Source organism: Lolium rigidum, chromosome 6 (genome assembly GCF_022539505.1).
Source record: "Lolium rigidum isolate FL_2022 chromosome 6, APGP_CSIRO_Lrig_0.1, whole genome shotgun sequence".
NCBI classification, from domain to species: Eukaryota; Viridiplantae; Streptophyta; class Magnoliopsida; order Poales; family Poaceae; genus Lolium; species Lolium rigidum.
In genome coordinates, this window is record NC_061513.1 from 133,319,316 (window position 1) to 133,337,244 (window position 17,929).

At 45.3% G+C, this 17,929-nt stretch overlaps 2 protein-coding genes across 2 annotated transcripts; both read right to left on the reverse strand.

Annotated features, from left to right (window-relative positions):
- Positions 1-544: 544 nt before the first annotated feature.
- Positions 545-1,721, reverse strand: LOC124661691 (chitinase 1-like). The gene has a single exon (XM_047199567.1). It carries the CDS (start codon positions 1,645-1,647, stop codon positions 697-699), a length of 951 nt encoding a protein of 316 aa, XP_047055523.1. The 5' UTR covers positions 1,648-1,721; the 3' UTR covers positions 545-696.
- Positions 1,722-7,147: 5,426 nt separating this feature from the next.
- On the reverse strand, positions 7,148-10,758 carry LOC124665546 (lipid phosphate phosphatase 2-like). Its single transcript, XM_047202945.1, has 9 exons — positions 10,665-10,758; positions 10,511-10,580; positions 9,271-9,522; positions 9,101-9,188; positions 8,921-9,030; positions 8,717-8,810; positions 8,389-8,577; positions 8,176-8,235; positions 7,148-7,624 (listed from the first exon to the last, which is right to left on the reverse strand). The coding sequence occupies exons 3-9, from the start codon at positions 9,502-9,504 to the stop codon at positions 7,515-7,517; spliced, it is 885 nt and encodes a 294-aa protein (XP_047058901.1). The 5' UTR covers positions 9,505-9,522; positions 10,511-10,580; positions 10,665-10,758; the 3' UTR covers positions 7,148-7,514.
- Between the last annotated feature and the right edge of the window lie 7,171 nt (positions 10,759-17,929).

The window sequence follows — 17,929 nt, forward strand, 5'->3', positions numbered from 1 at the left end:
ACTGTTGTCGCTGAATGGGCTGGCCCAGACCAATCGCGCTCTGAGCGGAACGCCGGATAGCGCCCGCTATAAGCGGTGAATAGGTTTCGCCGGGCTGGCCTTCGTGGGTGGCAGAGGACTGGACTAGCCCACACTTTCGAAGGAGTAATGCTACATGTACATAAATCTTTTACATAAAACTCTTACGGACTCACAAAGCACTAGTGGAAATCAAAAATCTGATCCGGTTTTTCAGGAGGGGATCAAACTCCAACCAACCAAAGCAGCCCACGTCTCTCCGTAATCCTTCCGTAACCAAATTCGTCCGTACGTTTAGGATTACCGCTTTCGAAGACCACCACGGCCGAGTTTGCCCATTCATGGTGGTGGCCTGGTGGGCTCTCACGTCGTCTCCTTCTAGTGCCAAAAATAGTCACAGCGGCAAATTCCCTTTCGCCATGGCCTCGAGGATAGAACAGCGCCTGTCCAGCGTGGTCATTTGCTCACAATGTATATATGGAAACATAGAGTGCATCCTGCAACTTGTGAAACTGTAATAGGTCCAAATCTTTTATCTTTTATTTTATTAATGGATTGCAATATTGCATCTCTTGTGAGGGATAACACTTTTATTCACCCAGGTTTCATGCTTGCAACGCCATAGTTACAGAATTTAGCTAGAGAGATTTTATTAGCTTTATTGCTGGCCGCGCAGGCTTACGCGAACGGCCTCTGGCTGTAGCAGTCGAGGTTGTCTCCGTAGCTGACGCCGAGGAGGTCGCAGTAGCGCTTGTAGAAGCCGATCCTGTCGGCGACGCGGTTGTCCTGCCCCTTGCCGCACTCGAGCCCGCCGTTGATGATGTTGGTGATCACGCCGTATCCGGGCACCCTCCCGGCCGCCTGGTCCGCGCTGGAGGGGCTCCACTGGCCCGTGATCACGTCGTGGCAGGACGGCTTGGGCGACTGCGGCGTCATCCAGAACCACAGCGCCGTCTTGAACGACACGGTGGCGTCGGAGGCGACAAGGTCCGGGTTGCCGAGTAGGTCGCTGCCGATGGCCTGCCCCGCCGGCCCGTAGTTGTAGTTGTAGGAGATCTGGATGGGCCCGCGGCCGTAGTACTTCTTCCCGGCCGCGCACGGCCACTGAGAGCTCGGCGAGCAGTAGTCGGAGGTGGCGCCTTGCTCCTGCTTGAAGCAGTAGCCCCACGAGTAGGGGCCGTCGGGCGCCGTGGCCCACCCGCCGGTGGTCTCGTGGGAGGTCTGGGCGAGGAAGGCGGCCACCTCGCGCTTCCTGACATCGGTGCTGCCCGTGGTCGCGAAGCCCGAGAAGGAGTTAGCGGCGGCGACGAAGGCGTTGTAGTTGTAGAATCCCTTGGCCGGGCACGCCGCGTCGTTGCGGTGCAGCAGCATCTGGTCGAAGAGCGACTGGGATATGATGGAGGACACGCCGCCGGAGGGCGTCGGCGTCGGCGTGCCGCCGCAGCCGTTGCACTGGCTCTGGCAGCCGGCGCCGCAGTAGGCAGAGGTGGAGCCGCAGTAGCCGTACTGGCTGCAGCAGAGGCAGTTGGCGCACGTCGCGCCGCCAGCCTGCGAGCCACACTGCTGGGCGTGCGCAGACACGGCGAAGGCCGCGGCCAGGATGGCCACCACCGAAAGTCCTCTCATCATGGTGGCAATGTAGCCGACGAACCCGCTCGAGCTTTGCTGCAGCTAGCTAGCTAGTGTCGCAATGGGGCACTGCTCGTGTGTAGTGGTGTGTGTGGAAGAAGATTGTATGCTGCAGGTCCTTATATAGTTCGCCAGGCCATGGCCATCGCGTCATCAGACGTGCCCAACTTGCCACAATCCTATGATCGGTCTAATCTACGATGAGTTGGGCAGATCTCGTCAGCGATCTAGTAGATTCATGCATGCTCGGATCTCCGCAAATTGGAGGGTTACTTGCTAGGCTAGCTACGTACGGATGAGATACCACTCGTGGAAGCATGGAAATGCTGGGGCAAGCATGCACATGCCGTTGCACGATTCACGGGGTAAGGGACGACGTTGATCGGGCTGGAGGCAAGCGTGGAAAAATCGTGTCAAGTCAACTTCGGTTGCTCTGTAGGTCAGATTTTTCTCCTCGATCGCTTCGTGTGCGTGCACCAGCTCAGCCTTTGGCGTGCGATCAAACTTCGCCGCATCAATGGGTGGACGGACGTGGAATTTTCGCGGATATATAGATGGCGCATATCCATGCATTGCACTAATGGGATAGATATGGATGTAGCTTTCATGCATGGAATTCCATCCGTTCTTTCTGTACATGCATTGGTCATTGGACATGTTCGAATTCAACTCTTTGTACTCGTTGCTGTTTGCGACGACGTGCTAACCAGGCAAACTATGTTTGGATACATATGAATATTGAATAGTCAGCAATAATAGGCTGCAAACATTGAGGTGCCTTAACTAGATACCTCGAGGAAAATGAATGTGCCTTATCCGTTCGAGTCCAGTCCCTATTTCATCTTAGTTGTTCTTGTTAGCGGCTGACGATCTGTCTACAATTATTTCCTTCAAAACATTCAAACTGATCAACCCGAGAAAAACATATGTGTACTCGATCCCTCCGTTCCATAACGTAAGATGTTTTGGCAAACTTCCATTCCATAATGTAAGACGTTTTGGCAAACTGTTTACTTGTCAAAACTTATTTAGATTATGGAACATAATGATTGTTGTATTGTGATCCAAATTCATATACTAAAGGGAGGCTAACTTCTGACGAGCAGAGCGAGGCCCGTTGCCGGAGGCTTGGGCCGAAGCGTATGGGAGATAACAACCCACGTGAGATCGTGGGCATTGGCTCCGTTCAGATCAAGATGCATGATGACATGACACGCACTCTGACAGATGTGAGACACATACCTGGCATGGCTAGAAATCTGATCTCTCTCAGCACCGTTGATGTTGATGGGTACAAACACTCTAGTTCTCGCGGAGTTCTGAAGGTATCAAAAGGTTCTCTCGTTCACATTATTGGTGATATGAATTCTGCAAAATTATATGTTCTTAGAGGTAGCACTTTATCTGGTATTGTTGCTGCTGTTATTCCTGATGAACCTGGTAAAACTAATCTGTGGCATATGCGTCTTGGACATATGAGTGAACATGGCATGGCGGAATTGCACAGGAGAGACCTGCTAGATGGCTGCAATTTGAGTAAGTTTGAGTTCTGTGAGCACTGCATTTTTGGTAAGCATAAAAGAGTTAAATTCAATGCTTTCGTTCATACCACTAAAGGGATTCTAGATTATGTGCATGCTGATGTGTGGGGACCTTCCCGCAAGACTTCTCTTGGTGGTGCAAATTACATGCTTACTACTCCCTCCGTTCCTATATATAGTGCCTATTGTTTTTTCGCATTTGTTTCAGATTATAAGAGTAAAGCTGTGTTTATTTTGCAAAAACCCCCTTCCACCGATTTGCTAGTGCTAGAAATAAGGAAACAATCAACGTACAGCCTAAAAATCTGGAAACAGATCGTGATCTATCTCATCTCTCCCATCTCCCAGGCTGCTTCTCTCTCTCACGTGGCAGGGAGTAGATCACGTGAGATCGCGTCGGTTAAGGAAACAGCACAAATTTCTCACGGAACGGCCGGCCCTTTCTCCCGACGGAGCAGGGAGTAAATCACGTCCGATCTGTTTCCAGTTTCCTTCTTTCCTCTAAAAAACCGCTGGGGGGTTTTGTGTGAATAAATTAGCTTGCGTTAATTACCGTGCCAAAAAACAATAGGCATTATAGAAAGGAACGGAGGGAGTATCATAGATGATTACTCCAGAAAAGTGTGGCCATTCTTTCTGAAACAGAAATCTGATGTGTTTGATGCTTTTAGAAAGTGGAAAGTTATGGTAGAGAAGCAAACAGAAAAGAAAGTTAAATTGCTTCGTACTGACAATGGCATGGAGTTTTGTTCTACTGTTTTCAATGATTACTGCAGCGATGAAGGCATTGTCAGACACCACACCATCCCATACACTCCTCCACAGAATGGTGTGGTGGAGAAGATGAACATAACCATCATCTCCAAAGCTCGCTGCATGTTGTCTAATGCTGGTATGCATAGACGTTTCTGGGCTGAAGCAGCCTCCACCGCCTGTTACTTGATAAACAGGTCACCTTGTATTCCGCTTGATAAGAAAACTCCTATTGAGGTATGGTCTGGTTCACCTGCTGATTATTCACAGTTGAGAGTTTTCGGTTGCACTGTTTATGCTCATGTTGATAATGGAAAGGTAGAACCTAGGGCTATTAAGTATGTGTTTCTTGGTTATGGTTCAGGAGTTAAGGCATACAAGTTATGGAATCCTGAAACTAAGAAAGTTTTGCATAGCAGGAATGTGGTCTTTAATGAGTCTGTCATGTTTTTTAAGAGTTCATCTACAGATGTTTCTGATGATATTGATATTTCTGATATTTCTGATGATGAGCAAGATTAGCGTGCATGTGGAGCACACGGAGGAGAGAGAAAATGATGTTGCTGAAAATGATAATATTGTTGTTCAGCACTCACCACCTGTTTTGCAGCAAACAAATATTTCCATTGCTGCTGATAGACCGAGGCGTAACAAAGGTCCACGTCCTCGTTTAATTTAAGAATGTAATCTTGTTCATCATGCTTTGAGTTGTGCTGAACAGGTGGAGCATGATACTGAACCTGCTACATATACTGAGGCCGTTGCATCCGTTGACCGCGTAAAGTGTATTTCTGCTATGCAAGAGGAGATGCAATATCTTGACAAGAATGGCACATGGGATGTTGTGCCCTTGCCTAAACAAAAGAAGGTTGTCCGCTGTAAGTGGATATTTAAAAGAAATGAAGGTTTATCTCCTAATGAGCCTCCGAGGTTTAAGGAAAGGTTAGTAGCAAAATGTTTCAGCCAAATTCCAGATATTGATTATAATGATGTATTCTCTCCGGTTGTGAAGCATAGTTACATTCGTGCATTCTTTGGTATTGTGGCTATGCATGATCTTGAGCTTGAGCAGCTAGATGTAAAGACTGCTTTTCTTCATGGTGAGCTTGAGGAGAAGATATACATGGACCAACCTGAAGGTTTAGTTGTGCCTGGTAAGGAGGATTTTGTTTCCAAGTTGAAGAGGTCTCTTTATGGTCTGAAATAGTCTCCAAGACAATGGTACAAAAGGTTTGATTCATTTATGCTTGCACATGAGTTTAAGAGATCTAAGTATGACAGTTGTGTTTATATCAAGTTTGTTAATGGATCACCAATATACTTGCTGTTATATGTTGATGATATGTTGATTGCTGCCAAGAGCAAGAAAGAGATCACTACTTTAAAGTCACAGTTGAGTAGTGAGTTTGAGATGAAGGATCTTGGTGCTGCTAAGAAAATACTAGGTATGAAAATTACAAGAGACAGAAAATCTAGCGTATTATTTCTTAGTCAGCAAAATTACATTCAGAGAGTTCTTCATCGTTTTAATATGCATGATGCAAAGTCTATTAGTACACCAATTGCTTCTCACTTCAAATTGTCAGCATTGCAATGTCCTAGTACTGATGAAGATATTGAGTACATGTCACGAGTTCCATATTCTAGTGCTGTTGGTTCCTTGATGTATGCCATGGTTTGTTCTCGTCCTGATTTATCATATGCTATGAGTTTGGTTAGTCGATACATGGTTGATCCTGGTAAAGAACATTGGAAAGCTGTTCAATGGATTTTCAAGTACCTTCGTGGCACATCCAAAACTTGCTTGAAATTTGGCAAGACCGGTGAGGGACTCGTAGGCTATGTGGATTCAGATTTTGTTGTCGATTTGGATAAGAGAAGATCCCTCACAGGTTATGTGTTCACTGTTGGTGGATGTGCTGTGAGTTGGAAGGCAACGTTACAATCTGTTGTTGCCCAATCAACGACCGAAGCAGAATATATAGCAATTAATGAAGCTTGCAAAGAGTCTGTTTGGTTGAAAGGTTTGTATGCTGAGCTTTGTGGAGATGATTCTTGCATCAACTTATTTTCTGATAATCAAAGTGCAATATACCTTACTAAAGATCAAATGTTCCATGAGAGGACAAAGCACATTGATATCAAGTACCATTATGTTCGCGACATTGTTGCTCAAGGTAAACTGAAGGTATGCAAGATAAGTACTCATGATAATCCTGCTGATATGATGACAAAGCCAATTCCTGTTTCCAAGTTTGAGCTTTGCTCGAGCTTGGTTGGTATAACTGTTTAGCCCAAGTGGTTGTTGGCGCCAGCAAGTGTTTTTTTTGTTGTTCAGGAGATTGTTGAAGTTCATGCTACAAGATGGAATTTGTCTCAAGGTGAAGTTTGTTGTATTGTGATCCAAATTCATATACTAAAGGGAGGCTAACTTCTGACGAGCGGAGCGAGGCCCGTCGTCGGAGGCTTGAGCGGAGCGAGGCCCGTGTCATGCGGTACGGTACGGATCGTTGGCACCGCCTATATATACATCTTGTAAGCCGCCGGCTAGGGTTTATCAGATTATAAGATAACTCACGGCGTTTGTAAACACTCCCCGATATAGTGAAGTTTTGCTGGTTGGCGCCCGTGGTTTTTTCCCCTTCTGTGTTGGAAAGGGTTTTCCACGTTAAATCTTGTATCCCCTGTGTGTGTTCTTGTTTTGTTTTTCGTTATTTGCTTGTCGCTTTTATAACAATGATACTGTACATTCCATTCGAGTCCAATCCCTATTTCAGCATGCATATCTGTTCTTGTTAGCGGCTGGCGGCTCATCTACAATTTTCATTCAAACATTCAAGCATGCAAGATATGAAGTTATGGTTTTATGGGACTATAGGAGCGCACAACCGTTGATAGGTGGTGATCCTCTTACAATATCTACATCTAATAACCTTTGAAACTGACGGAATATATTGGCCACACCTGTTTTCCGTAGCCACATTAATTAAGCTGAAAACAGTCAAGCACCCACCATCGAAACTAACAAATATCAGCCGCTAGTTAGCAGAGACCAAAAATGTTCAATACACAATTAGCCTCATGGCCTCATTCTCATCAGGCATACAGCATTACACACCAAAGAATATCCTGCTAATGAATAATGAAGCCACAGCTTTCACTGATATATAAGGAATCCTGACAAAGTGATCTACTAATAACGATCCATTTACCTTCAAGGCTAACACTAACAATGATAGTCAAAAATCACATCGCCTACTTGTTACAGCCTACAGTTACAAAGCAGAGAGGTCACAAATCATCAGCATTATACAATGAAGTTTTTCCCCATGCCAAAACCAGTATTGGCTAGCATCCTGAAAATTGTCTTCGTAGTGCCATATGCCAATATGTTATACTACACTATGTTCTGAGGGGACCTGAAAGATATCCATAGTACATTAGTACGTGTCTCAGCTGGTTTTCAGGTTCTACTGAACACGTGTCAGGTATTTAGCAACAGTTCCGTCATTGCTATCTCCAACCAGCTTCCTAGAAATCTAGTGCCTGGGGTTCTCCAATCCATCAGGACCTTCAAACAAACCGTTCAGCGCCGATTTTTGGTGATCCATCGCTGTGGGTTACACTTGTGTGTCCACCTTCCAGGTTATGAACATGCCGGATGTATGCATGAGGCCATAGGCCTGCCATCGAACAATGTAAAATCATCAATAATCTTGACAAAGATAAAATAAGACGACAATAGCTTTTGACTAGAGCCAATTATGGTAGATTAGACAGCGTTGCTATATTAAACTCCATGTTGATAACTGCCTAATATTTTCAATTTATTCTCCCACAGTAGAACAGCATCAGCTATAAGCATTTCTCACCATGTGAATAGCACATAATTAATAAAAAATACTTGGTGTGAAGGGCATTAGCTGTCAATTGCGGCAAGAAAAGATAAGATTTCTTTGAGCACTAGGGAGGGTGTTAGTTTTCTTCGTAGATGCTACCATCTCATCAATGGTGCATGATAACCCTAGAATAGTACAGCATACATGATGAAAATATATCTAAGATGATTTGTACAAAATGAGCTTATGTGGTTGCTATGCTTACAAGTAAAGAACTCGATGCCAATTTTCACTATTGCAAATCATTTTTCAGTTGACGTCACAGGTTTCTAAGCACTAAAATCGCAAATGTTCCGGGGCCTTTTGAGTTACTCTAAAAGAAGTATGAAGCATACCACTTTCGTCACATGGTAGTGGAAAAAAGTGCAGATAGCACAAAGAAGCAACCACCAGTCCTGCAGAGTTTTGATTAATAATACGTCGTTAGCCAATCAAGAATCTCCCTCCGTTCCATATCAGTTATAGCTGATTTAGTACAAAATTGTTCAAAATCAGTGACATATGGGGCAGAGGCAGTAATGTTTAATAGATAATCATGTCTGACCTACCTAAAATTCCACCAGTACAAACATCTTGCCAGTGATGCCGATAGTCGTCTACTCGAGAAACAGCTACTAAGGCTGCAGAAAGCAGAGGGAGTAGAGGAATGCAGAGCTTTGCAACATGGCCTCTTCGATCAAAAACTTTGATTTTACCAGCCAGATACCATGACAAGAACCCCAGGCCAGCAAAAGACACTGAGAAACAGAAAACTTGTGAGTCTTCCACCTCAAGAACCGGTAACATGTAAAAGCTCCTGCAGTCCAACTGGCCGCTAGCATCATGAATTTTGTATCACTGAGGTAAAAGGGAACTGACAGATATGCTTTAACTTACAAGAAGTATGACCACTTGGAAAACTCTTGTGACCTTCTTTCATATCACTGGCTTTACCATGACATAGGACGCCCGTAGTGAAGTTGTCATAGGCCTAAGCATTAAATAAAGCTATAAGACTCGCAGACAGGTCAGATGAAGTCATGCAAAGGGCTCCATCAAAACAAACTGTGTGAAGTATCCAACTGAAGGTGAGCACATTACAGGCACTCCATCAGGAAAACAGCGCCAAAAGAAATCTGGACGTGGTCGACCAACACCATCCTTAATTGCATCAGTTAAAACCGCAGTTATAGCCATTGAAAATAGAAGACCTGCTAGAGCAAACTAGATGTCATCATTAATTGCATAGCAATAGCATAAAACTGAAGCATATGGAGATACCTAGTATAGAATGATGCAGATCATACACATTCCTCCTCCGGAAGTATATTACGGTCATGATAAGCATAGGTCCAATGATACCGTATATCTGCATAAGCACGATAATACAATAAAACGTACATAAGTTCATGAAAATAAACAAGGCAGAACTAAGAGTTGACAATATATACCGGCACCGCCCAAAATGGCACTGTGTTGTCTTTCATGGGATATCTGAGATCTGTCATCATGTCTGACCCAACAAACCGATGGAATGGTTCTATTTTATTTAGTACTCCGTCCACCACAGCTAGAAGAATCAGTACAATCCAGTCATACATATGTAGCCTTGCAACTCTAGCTCCATGAGATGTTACATAGGGTGGCGGAACACCAACACGAATAGGTGCTGAAGGAGATGGCATAGCTTCCCGAGTTCTGATCTGCCAATCCTCAACCGAATAAGTTTAGGAATCCACTAAATAAATTATAGCAAAGTATCCGTATTTGTCAAACAAACAATTTAGTTTTTCAATCACCAGTTTTCAAGAACCTTGAATTTGTACCTAGAGATAGCTAAGGGAATACTTGCACCTGTTTCTATGTTGTAGACTAGCAACCAAGTAACCTGGCTTCGTTAGCATCAACAACGTTATGCAAATTGCTATTTGTCGAAATAATGATGCAGTTCGACTAAGAATATTGTCAGGTGGTGGAAAATTTAAACTAATTCTTTTTGCTAATCTAGCTCACAACAAATGCTTCCTAGGCCATAGAAGTATAGATGTTCAACAGAGACATAGTGTTCCAAGAACAGTCACGTGAGACTAAAGAAAAGATAATGAACTGATGATGCTGATTGCTGGATTTTTTTTTTGGAGCAACCGGCAGGAGCACTGCCTTTCAAATATGGTGAGGTAAACTAGAAAAATCTGATTGCTGGATGTTTAACAGAAACATAACCAAATATGATGAGGCAAACTAGAAAAATCTGTCATAATCACCACACAACCAAACTACCAAAGGTACTAATGGAAATGGAGGTCCTCGAGACTATATACCACTTATAAGTAAAGAAGCAAACTAGTATGATCATGTGGTAATCACGAGACATTACATTCCTTTCGCATAAACAGTAAAAGTGTAACATAATGGGAGCAGGGATGCAGTAAAGTTGCAAGAATCAAGGAGGAAAAGTAACTGCATCTTTTTTTCCGAAAAGGAGACATAGCCCGGGCCTAAGCAACTGCTTCGTGTTATTGGCAACCCCTCGTAGTGCAATTGGGGCACTAGGGCGAGGCATCTATTGGCGGCACAATTGAAGTGCGCACAGGGTGCTCGATGCTTTGCCACACCCGGCTACCAAGGCCGCGGCGTCCATATTGCGAAATTAATCACCACATATACATCAGATCTGGGACAAGATCAAACCTTTAGCCAAGCTTCTCAGAAAAACAACACCGTTTTGCCTGATTTTCGTTCTCGGCTCCCCTCGGAACGGCTGTGAGAAGATAAGAAGGTGAGCAACCGCCATTCACAAGTAGGCATATGCAGTTATGCAAAATGTAGGGATGGGGTATATAACCTTGGATCCCTATCTTTTCCAGGGTTCGATTTCCTCTTCTTGTAGCCTTTGACATCAGGCGGTGTGGCGGAGGAAAGAGCCCGTCCGTGCAAGCGAGCGGGGGAAAGTGGCACTGGGAATTCGTCGTTGTCTAGCCATGTTCCAGTTTTCCGTTAGCGAATTCGACCAACAACAATCGGAGGAGCGGGGGCGAGGAGGAGGAGGAGGCCGCCAAGCGGCAGGCACCGAAGAAAGCGATATTTGGGAGGTGCCGGCGGGCGGCAGTTGGAACTTGACAGGTATAGACGTTCCTTCCGGATAGTTCGGTTCGGCGTCCGTCTACAGATCCGCATCCTACGTGCTACACGCGAGGGAGATCACTCAACAGCGATCGAGTATGCGCTAGGCAGGGCCCCAAACGCGCCGGATCCATCGCATGGAAAAGCCGCCGCGTGGTGTCACCTCTGGTAGTCGCGTCCCCCACACAAAAATAGAAATAATAAAAAAGTTATATTTGTTATATTTTACATGATTTTGAAAGATCTAACCTTAAACTAAAATCTACTGGCAACCGCGGTGGCCACCACGGTAGTAGTGCTCGAAGTAGTGGTATCGTCGTCGTCGGTGAGGTCGTTCTTCCCATGCAGGTCGGCGGGCTCGTCCTTCATGGTGCAACTAGGTCCAACGATGTTGTCATCGCTCGTGAACTCGACTAGGGGCTTGCCGGATTCGCGGATACACGCTGCGTTGACATCCACGATGGTGCCCTCCCATGCCTTATGGTCGCTCAGCGACTCCATCCACACCGCGTTGTAGCACGGCGTGCCGATAGGGTGGCCGCTGATGGCGAGGAGCCTCTGCTTGTGGAGCTTCTGTAACATCCCAAATTTCAATAAAAAAAAGTTAGAAGAATTCCAGAATTCAAAATTCAGAGCCAACAAAAACTTTTATTTGCATATAGTACCCTGCATAGGACTTATGCATTTGAGTGATATGCCATGATGATTGTTATTATGTTTATGTGATAAACCCTAAAGCCCTAATGTGATCAAGTGAAGATCACAAACCAAATAAATCAAAAAGAGAAAGAAATCAAATAAGAATAAAAACCCTAAAACCCTAACATATGGTTTATGCCATTTTTATAAATCTTTACCCTAGACCATTTTGGTCTTCACCATTAGTTGAATAATGTTATTAAACACTTATTACAACTTTTGGAATGAAAGAAACACAAATCAAATGAAATTCAAACTCAAAATGGGATCACATATGATAATGGTCAAATCTGCCAATTATAGTCTGATCCCTACTTTGAGCCTTTGCAATTCAAAATTTTCAAACTAAACTTGCTCAACTCTTTGCACCTCATCCAAGAGCACATCAAGGTGAACAACTTTGGTAAAGACCACCATGCCAAATTCACTTTAGATCAAATGCTATGCTCATGCAAAGTTGGAACTTTTTTATTATGTGAAACAATCTCCCACTTAGCAATTTGTGCAATTCTTTGAATTTGAAAATTCCACCACCACCCATCATTCTCTCTGGTCATTTACAACTTAACCAAACACACACTTTTCAAATTGGGCAACCATATGAATTCAATCAAACTTTGTAAGAATTTGAATTGGACAAATATGGAACAAATCAAAAACACTATTGTCAATAGTTTTGGCCTAACCCTACTGCCCCAAACTACTCCACCTTGTCCCATGATCTCTTCTACCTCTAGCAAACCCAATAGCAAGCCTAGAGGAGAGCCATGAATGCCAAAGCCACCACCATGCCGGCCATGGCCATGAGCATCTCCCTCTCCTCTCTTCTCTCCACCGTGGCCTCGACCACCTTGCCAAATATGCTCCCCTTGGTCCCCTGAGCACGCCGGTGGTCGCCGTTCGTCGAGAGGTGGACCACAATGCCCTGTCCAGAACGTGCCCGCGATGCCCACGTGCGACAGGAGCGGCATGGCCATGCCGTGCTTGCCGGCCAACGCGCGCGCCACGGACACGCGCCGCCTCGCAGCATCCCTCCCTCTCTGGCCCCCTTTTCTTCACCATTCGCCTCGCCGCGCCACCGCGACTCCACCAGACACGCGCAGAGCAACGACCCTGGACCACCGCCGCCGGAGACGGCGAGCAAGCCCCGCCATTGCCGCGGTAGACATGGAAACAACGCGACCAAACCAAGCACCGCCCGACCAAGCTGTCACCGCCCAGAGGACCGTTGTGACGTCGTGAACACCACCGCGCCCTCGCCTAGCTCGCTAGCTCGCCGGAGGAGCCGCGCCATGGTCGACCTCGCCACTGCCCCGCATCACCCTCTCGATTCTATAAATAGAGGACTCCCTGGACCAAACCAAGCACACCACCTCGCTCCCCACCCTTCACTGCCTCGCCTCACACTCTTAGCCAGTTCAATCATCGCCGGAGTCGCCAAAATTGGAAGATCGGAGCCGCGGAAGCCTGGTGAACATTGCCATCGATTGAAGCCGTTCCAGGAGCTGCCGCCGGTACCAGGAGCTTCGCCGTCGACTACACCTTCCCCGAGCACACTGCCAGCCACCGCGGGAGCCCTGGTTAGCTCTCCGACCCCCTACCCTCGCCGCGCCAGTAGCTCCCTCTCGTCGGAGAAGACGACTTCCGTGCGCCGTTGGATCGCCTTCTAATCCAACGCGCCACGTCGCTCGTACCGTTTCGGCGTTGAATAGACGCTGACGGGTGGCCCCCACTCTGTCAGGCGGCCCACTCGCACGTGCTGCGTTGCTGGGCCATTTTCTCTCTTTTTTGAATCGTTATGGCCCACGTTGTTTTCCCGCCGGCCCGATTAATTCAAATTCCGTTTAATTAAATTCAAACAATTTTAATACTGGCTCTAAATTTGAAAATTAATAGAATGTGTTTGGCTTGGCCAAATTTAACAAATTTTATATTGCTGGAAAGCTAGTGAAAAGTTCTACACAATGCTACTGGTCTCACCTTGAGATCTGTTGTAGAATTAAAGTGACAAAAAGATGAAGGCAGAGACTTTTACACATTCAAATAAATATTAAAAATCAACCAAAAGTTGTATTTAGTTAATTCCAACTCCTATAGCTCACATTTGACTTACACTAATTGTTTCTGCAACAAAATGGTGTGGTCACTTTGTATGATCATGCCCTAGTTTAATTAGTGGGCAATATGGCTAGTTTACTTAAGTGATATTGTCCAAAACTATTATGCAAATTATATGAAGTGTTATACTTCATTTAAATCTTGTATCAAATGAATTCATATGAAGTTGGACTCCTGGTCAAATAATATCATATGAAATGCTTGGAGATATTAAATCATAATAGGCATTATTAAATAGTATGAGGTGGTCTACCTCATTTAAAACATTTTCTCAAATGATGATAATGAAGGGTTGACTTAGGTCAATATAAATTCATGAATGATTGTTTGAGAAATTAAATCTTAAGAAGATTTCAATGAGAGGAAATTATTTCTCAAGAACCCTATGGAAACTATCATTTACATATTAAATGAGAGGAAATTATTTCTCCTCAAGCAACACAACCAATGCACCTTAATTGTACTAAGTGTGTGCATAGAATAGTTTGTGTGAATATATGTGATGTTTGGAATAGCCATTAAATTAGTTGAGTGATTATACTCATATTCAAATTTAGACGCTAGCACCGGAGAGTACCCGGAGGAAGAAGGTTGCTACCAAGAGGAGGAGGAGGAGAACTTTGAGAACTACCAAGGCAAGCTAATATTCTTGCAAAGTGCAAAGCCCCTTTGGGGCAAGGCACCATAGTCTTACCTTTCTTACCATAAGCCTATCCCAAGTTTCTACCTTACAAGTTTTTACTTGTTTTCTTAAAAAGTTACTTTTATAGTTAACTTTGGTCAAAGTGAAAGAAGGTTACTAGAGTAGCAAAATTAGTGTCAAAGCTAGCGAAGCAAGTAGCACCCCTCATGATTAGAGCTAGCGCTAATTATTAAAACTTGACTACTCTAGATGGGAACATGTGACTTGAAATGAATTTGAAACCTTGGAATGATGAAGCATTCCATTGAATGAATTTTGAAGGTGAATATGACCAAAAGAAGATGGTGATTTTTTTGATAAAACTGATATTGGTTTGAATGCGATACCTTTCCAATATTGAGTATCCCCACAATACCTGATTATGGGTAGGGCTTAACTGGAAGTTTATGCATCTTAGTATGGGTTCCCCTCGAACACACATCATAGGGGTTATGATTGAGGCTGCCTCCGTTGTTGAGAAATGATGTGAATTGAGGTGAATTGTACGGTCAAGCCTCGTGCAGCTCCCAGAGTTGACAGTTGGTCTTCACCTGGGAGGCCAAGCTCATGGGGAGAGGTGCTCATACTAGGATTTGTAAGTGAAAGGTTATGGTTGATGATCCGCGTACTGTGTTACGATGATTCGGGGTAATCCCAACGGATGAAATCAAATGTTGTGGCACAAGTGTGCAACCTCTGCAGAGTGTAAATCTATTCGAATAGTCGCGTCCACGGTTACAGACGGTTGAAAAGGCTATACAGTTTACGATGTCAAATTCTTGAAAATGAAGGTGAAACGAATGGTGAAGTGGTGAATTGAATTGATATCACCACTTGAATGGTGGGAATGACACTAATGTTCCCACTTGAGTTAGTTAGCACATGAATAAGACTTTCTCAAATACTTGTGAACTAAAATTGGTTTTATGCAAATAAACTAGAGCTTAGCACCCTTACTAGAATTGTCTAGCACTTACACTAGTATTAGTTTGCGAGTACTTGAAGTACTCACGGCTTTGTCCCTGGCTATTCAAATGGCCAGAGTATGAAGATGAACAAGGAGATGACCAGCAGGACGCCTACGACAACTAGGAGTCTTCCAACGTCAAGCGTTGGCCTGTGGACTAGAGAGTCCATTTATCTTTACGCTTCCGCTATGAACTTGTGTTTGTTCGATGATCATTAGGTCATCTATTCGTGTAACATGGATCATGTGATTCTAATTGTAAGACAATATGGTTTGTAATGAATGATGACTGTGATACTTAACTATTATGCCTCACAACAACAATATTCCTGGGATTGCGATGTATGACATAATAGGCATCCAGACTTAAAAATCCGGGTGTTGACAAGTTGGTATCAGAGCCATTGTTTGACCTTAGAAGACCCTAGTTAGAATGGACGTTCAGAAAAACTTAACTTTGAAATCAAATGAAGGGAATATTTGTGAAAATATACTTACACTCTTGTCTTTGAGACTTTTTCAAAATTTGTTGAATCATGTTCTTCCTTATTTGAAACTACTTAAAATTTTGCCACACTTGTTCACTCTCTAACTTACTCATCCATTTCGCTTTCAGATGGAGCCGAATGAACCCATCAACACCAAGTTCTACCAGCTTGGGAATGGAGGAAGCTTGATCTTCGAGCACGACCTCAACGCCCTCTCGAACTTCCTTGAGCGCCCACACCCTGAGTTCCATGGAATTCAGGTGGACGACACGCCTGGAGGAGAGTTGCAGTGGATCATCACTGCCGACTTGAGGGGCAAGATGGAGCCTCCCACCTCGGAGAGGATCCTCTTCTCCTTCCACGAGAGCAACTGGCTCGACGGACTCGCACATGGCCTTCAGGAGGCACTTGCGCGTCTCTGTGGACAGAACGTGGTGCGCATCCTCGCTTCTCGCTTCGCGCATCTCATGAGGCGTGATGCCATGGGAGTGCCCATGGAGCTGCAGCCGCACCCGCAGTTGAGGCACCATTCTGAGCACCTGGACTTCATGCTCTACCAGACTCAGAAGGACCTCGACGCCACTCGCGCTTACGCGAACCAGACCCCATTCTCACATCATTGAGCAGGGTGAGGCGATCAAGCTCCTCAACAACGACCGCAAGGCCCTTCGCCAGCAGCGTGCCAAGAAGGACGCTACGATTGTGCGCCTTCGCGCGAAGATAGCATCACTTGAGGCCACTGTCAAGGCCTAGGAGGATCAGCTTAGAGAGATGGAGGAGGACGACGGAGGTATCGACCTTCAGGGAGGAGGAGCCTTCCTGAGCGACGATGACGACTTTGAGGAGGATGAGTTCACCGAGGAGGAGGACTACGAGTTCCTGGAGGCAGGACCTGACGACTTCGTCCCGATCGATGTCGAGGATGAGGAGTAGTTGCACTAGTTTCACTTATGTAGGTGTGAGTTGTATCCCGCCCTTTGTATCGTAGCATGAGATGGTTCTTAAAACCATTGGAGTATGAGTGTGTTAGTTTGTAATGTGTGTTGAATGAATGAATGAATGTTATGTTTGTCATGAAAAGACTTCAAGATTTCAAACTTTATGAACTTACTCAAAATAAACCATAGAAATTTCCCTCTTATCTCATGATCTTCTCTATATTCAGATGGCCCCTCCCAATCGCACCAACAACGATGCGATGATGCAACTGCTGCAAACCCTGCTTGCCGACAGGGAGACTGAAAGAGCTGAACATCAAGCCAACATCGCAGCACTGCAGAACCTTGCCAACAAGGCCATGGAAACCATGATCATCCCGGATCCAAGCTCAAGAACTTTCAGAACACCAATCCTCCAGTGTTTAGCAAGACTGAAGAACCACTCGACGCCGACGACTGGCTCCAGACTATGGAGAACAACTTGGAGGTAGCCGGAGTGGAAGCCAACGAGATGGTCTTGTTTGCAACCCACTATCTCGCCGGACCAGCCCGAGCATGGTGGACTAGCACTCGTGCCATGAACGGAGGCCAATTCATGACTTGGGCAGAGTTTAAGCTCAAGTTTAGCAAGTACCATGTACCCCCCGGGTCTTATCAAGAAGATGAGGGATGACTTTCGCGAACTAAAGCAGGGTCGCATGACGGTGGTAGAATATCGCGACTGGTTCCTTACACTGTCAAGGTACGCCCCCGACGAGACCGACACCACTGAGAAGAGGCAGGAGAGATTCCTGAACGGACTGCATGACGAGATGCAGACTGTCCTCGTCAACATCCCCTTCGCCGACCTTGAAGCCCTTGTAGACTCCGCCATCCAGATGGAGGGCAAGTTGAACCAAGCCAATGAGAACCGCAAGCGCCGCATGATGCACCAGAGTGGGCCTAGCAATGCCCCGAAGTATCTCCCCGGCTCAAGCGGAGGTTTCACTCCGAGAAACAACAACAAATCCTAGATGCAGAACTCGCGCCCCGGTTATCAGAACCGGAGTGGAGGAAACTCCAGGCCAGGAGGCCACAACAACAACAACAACTACA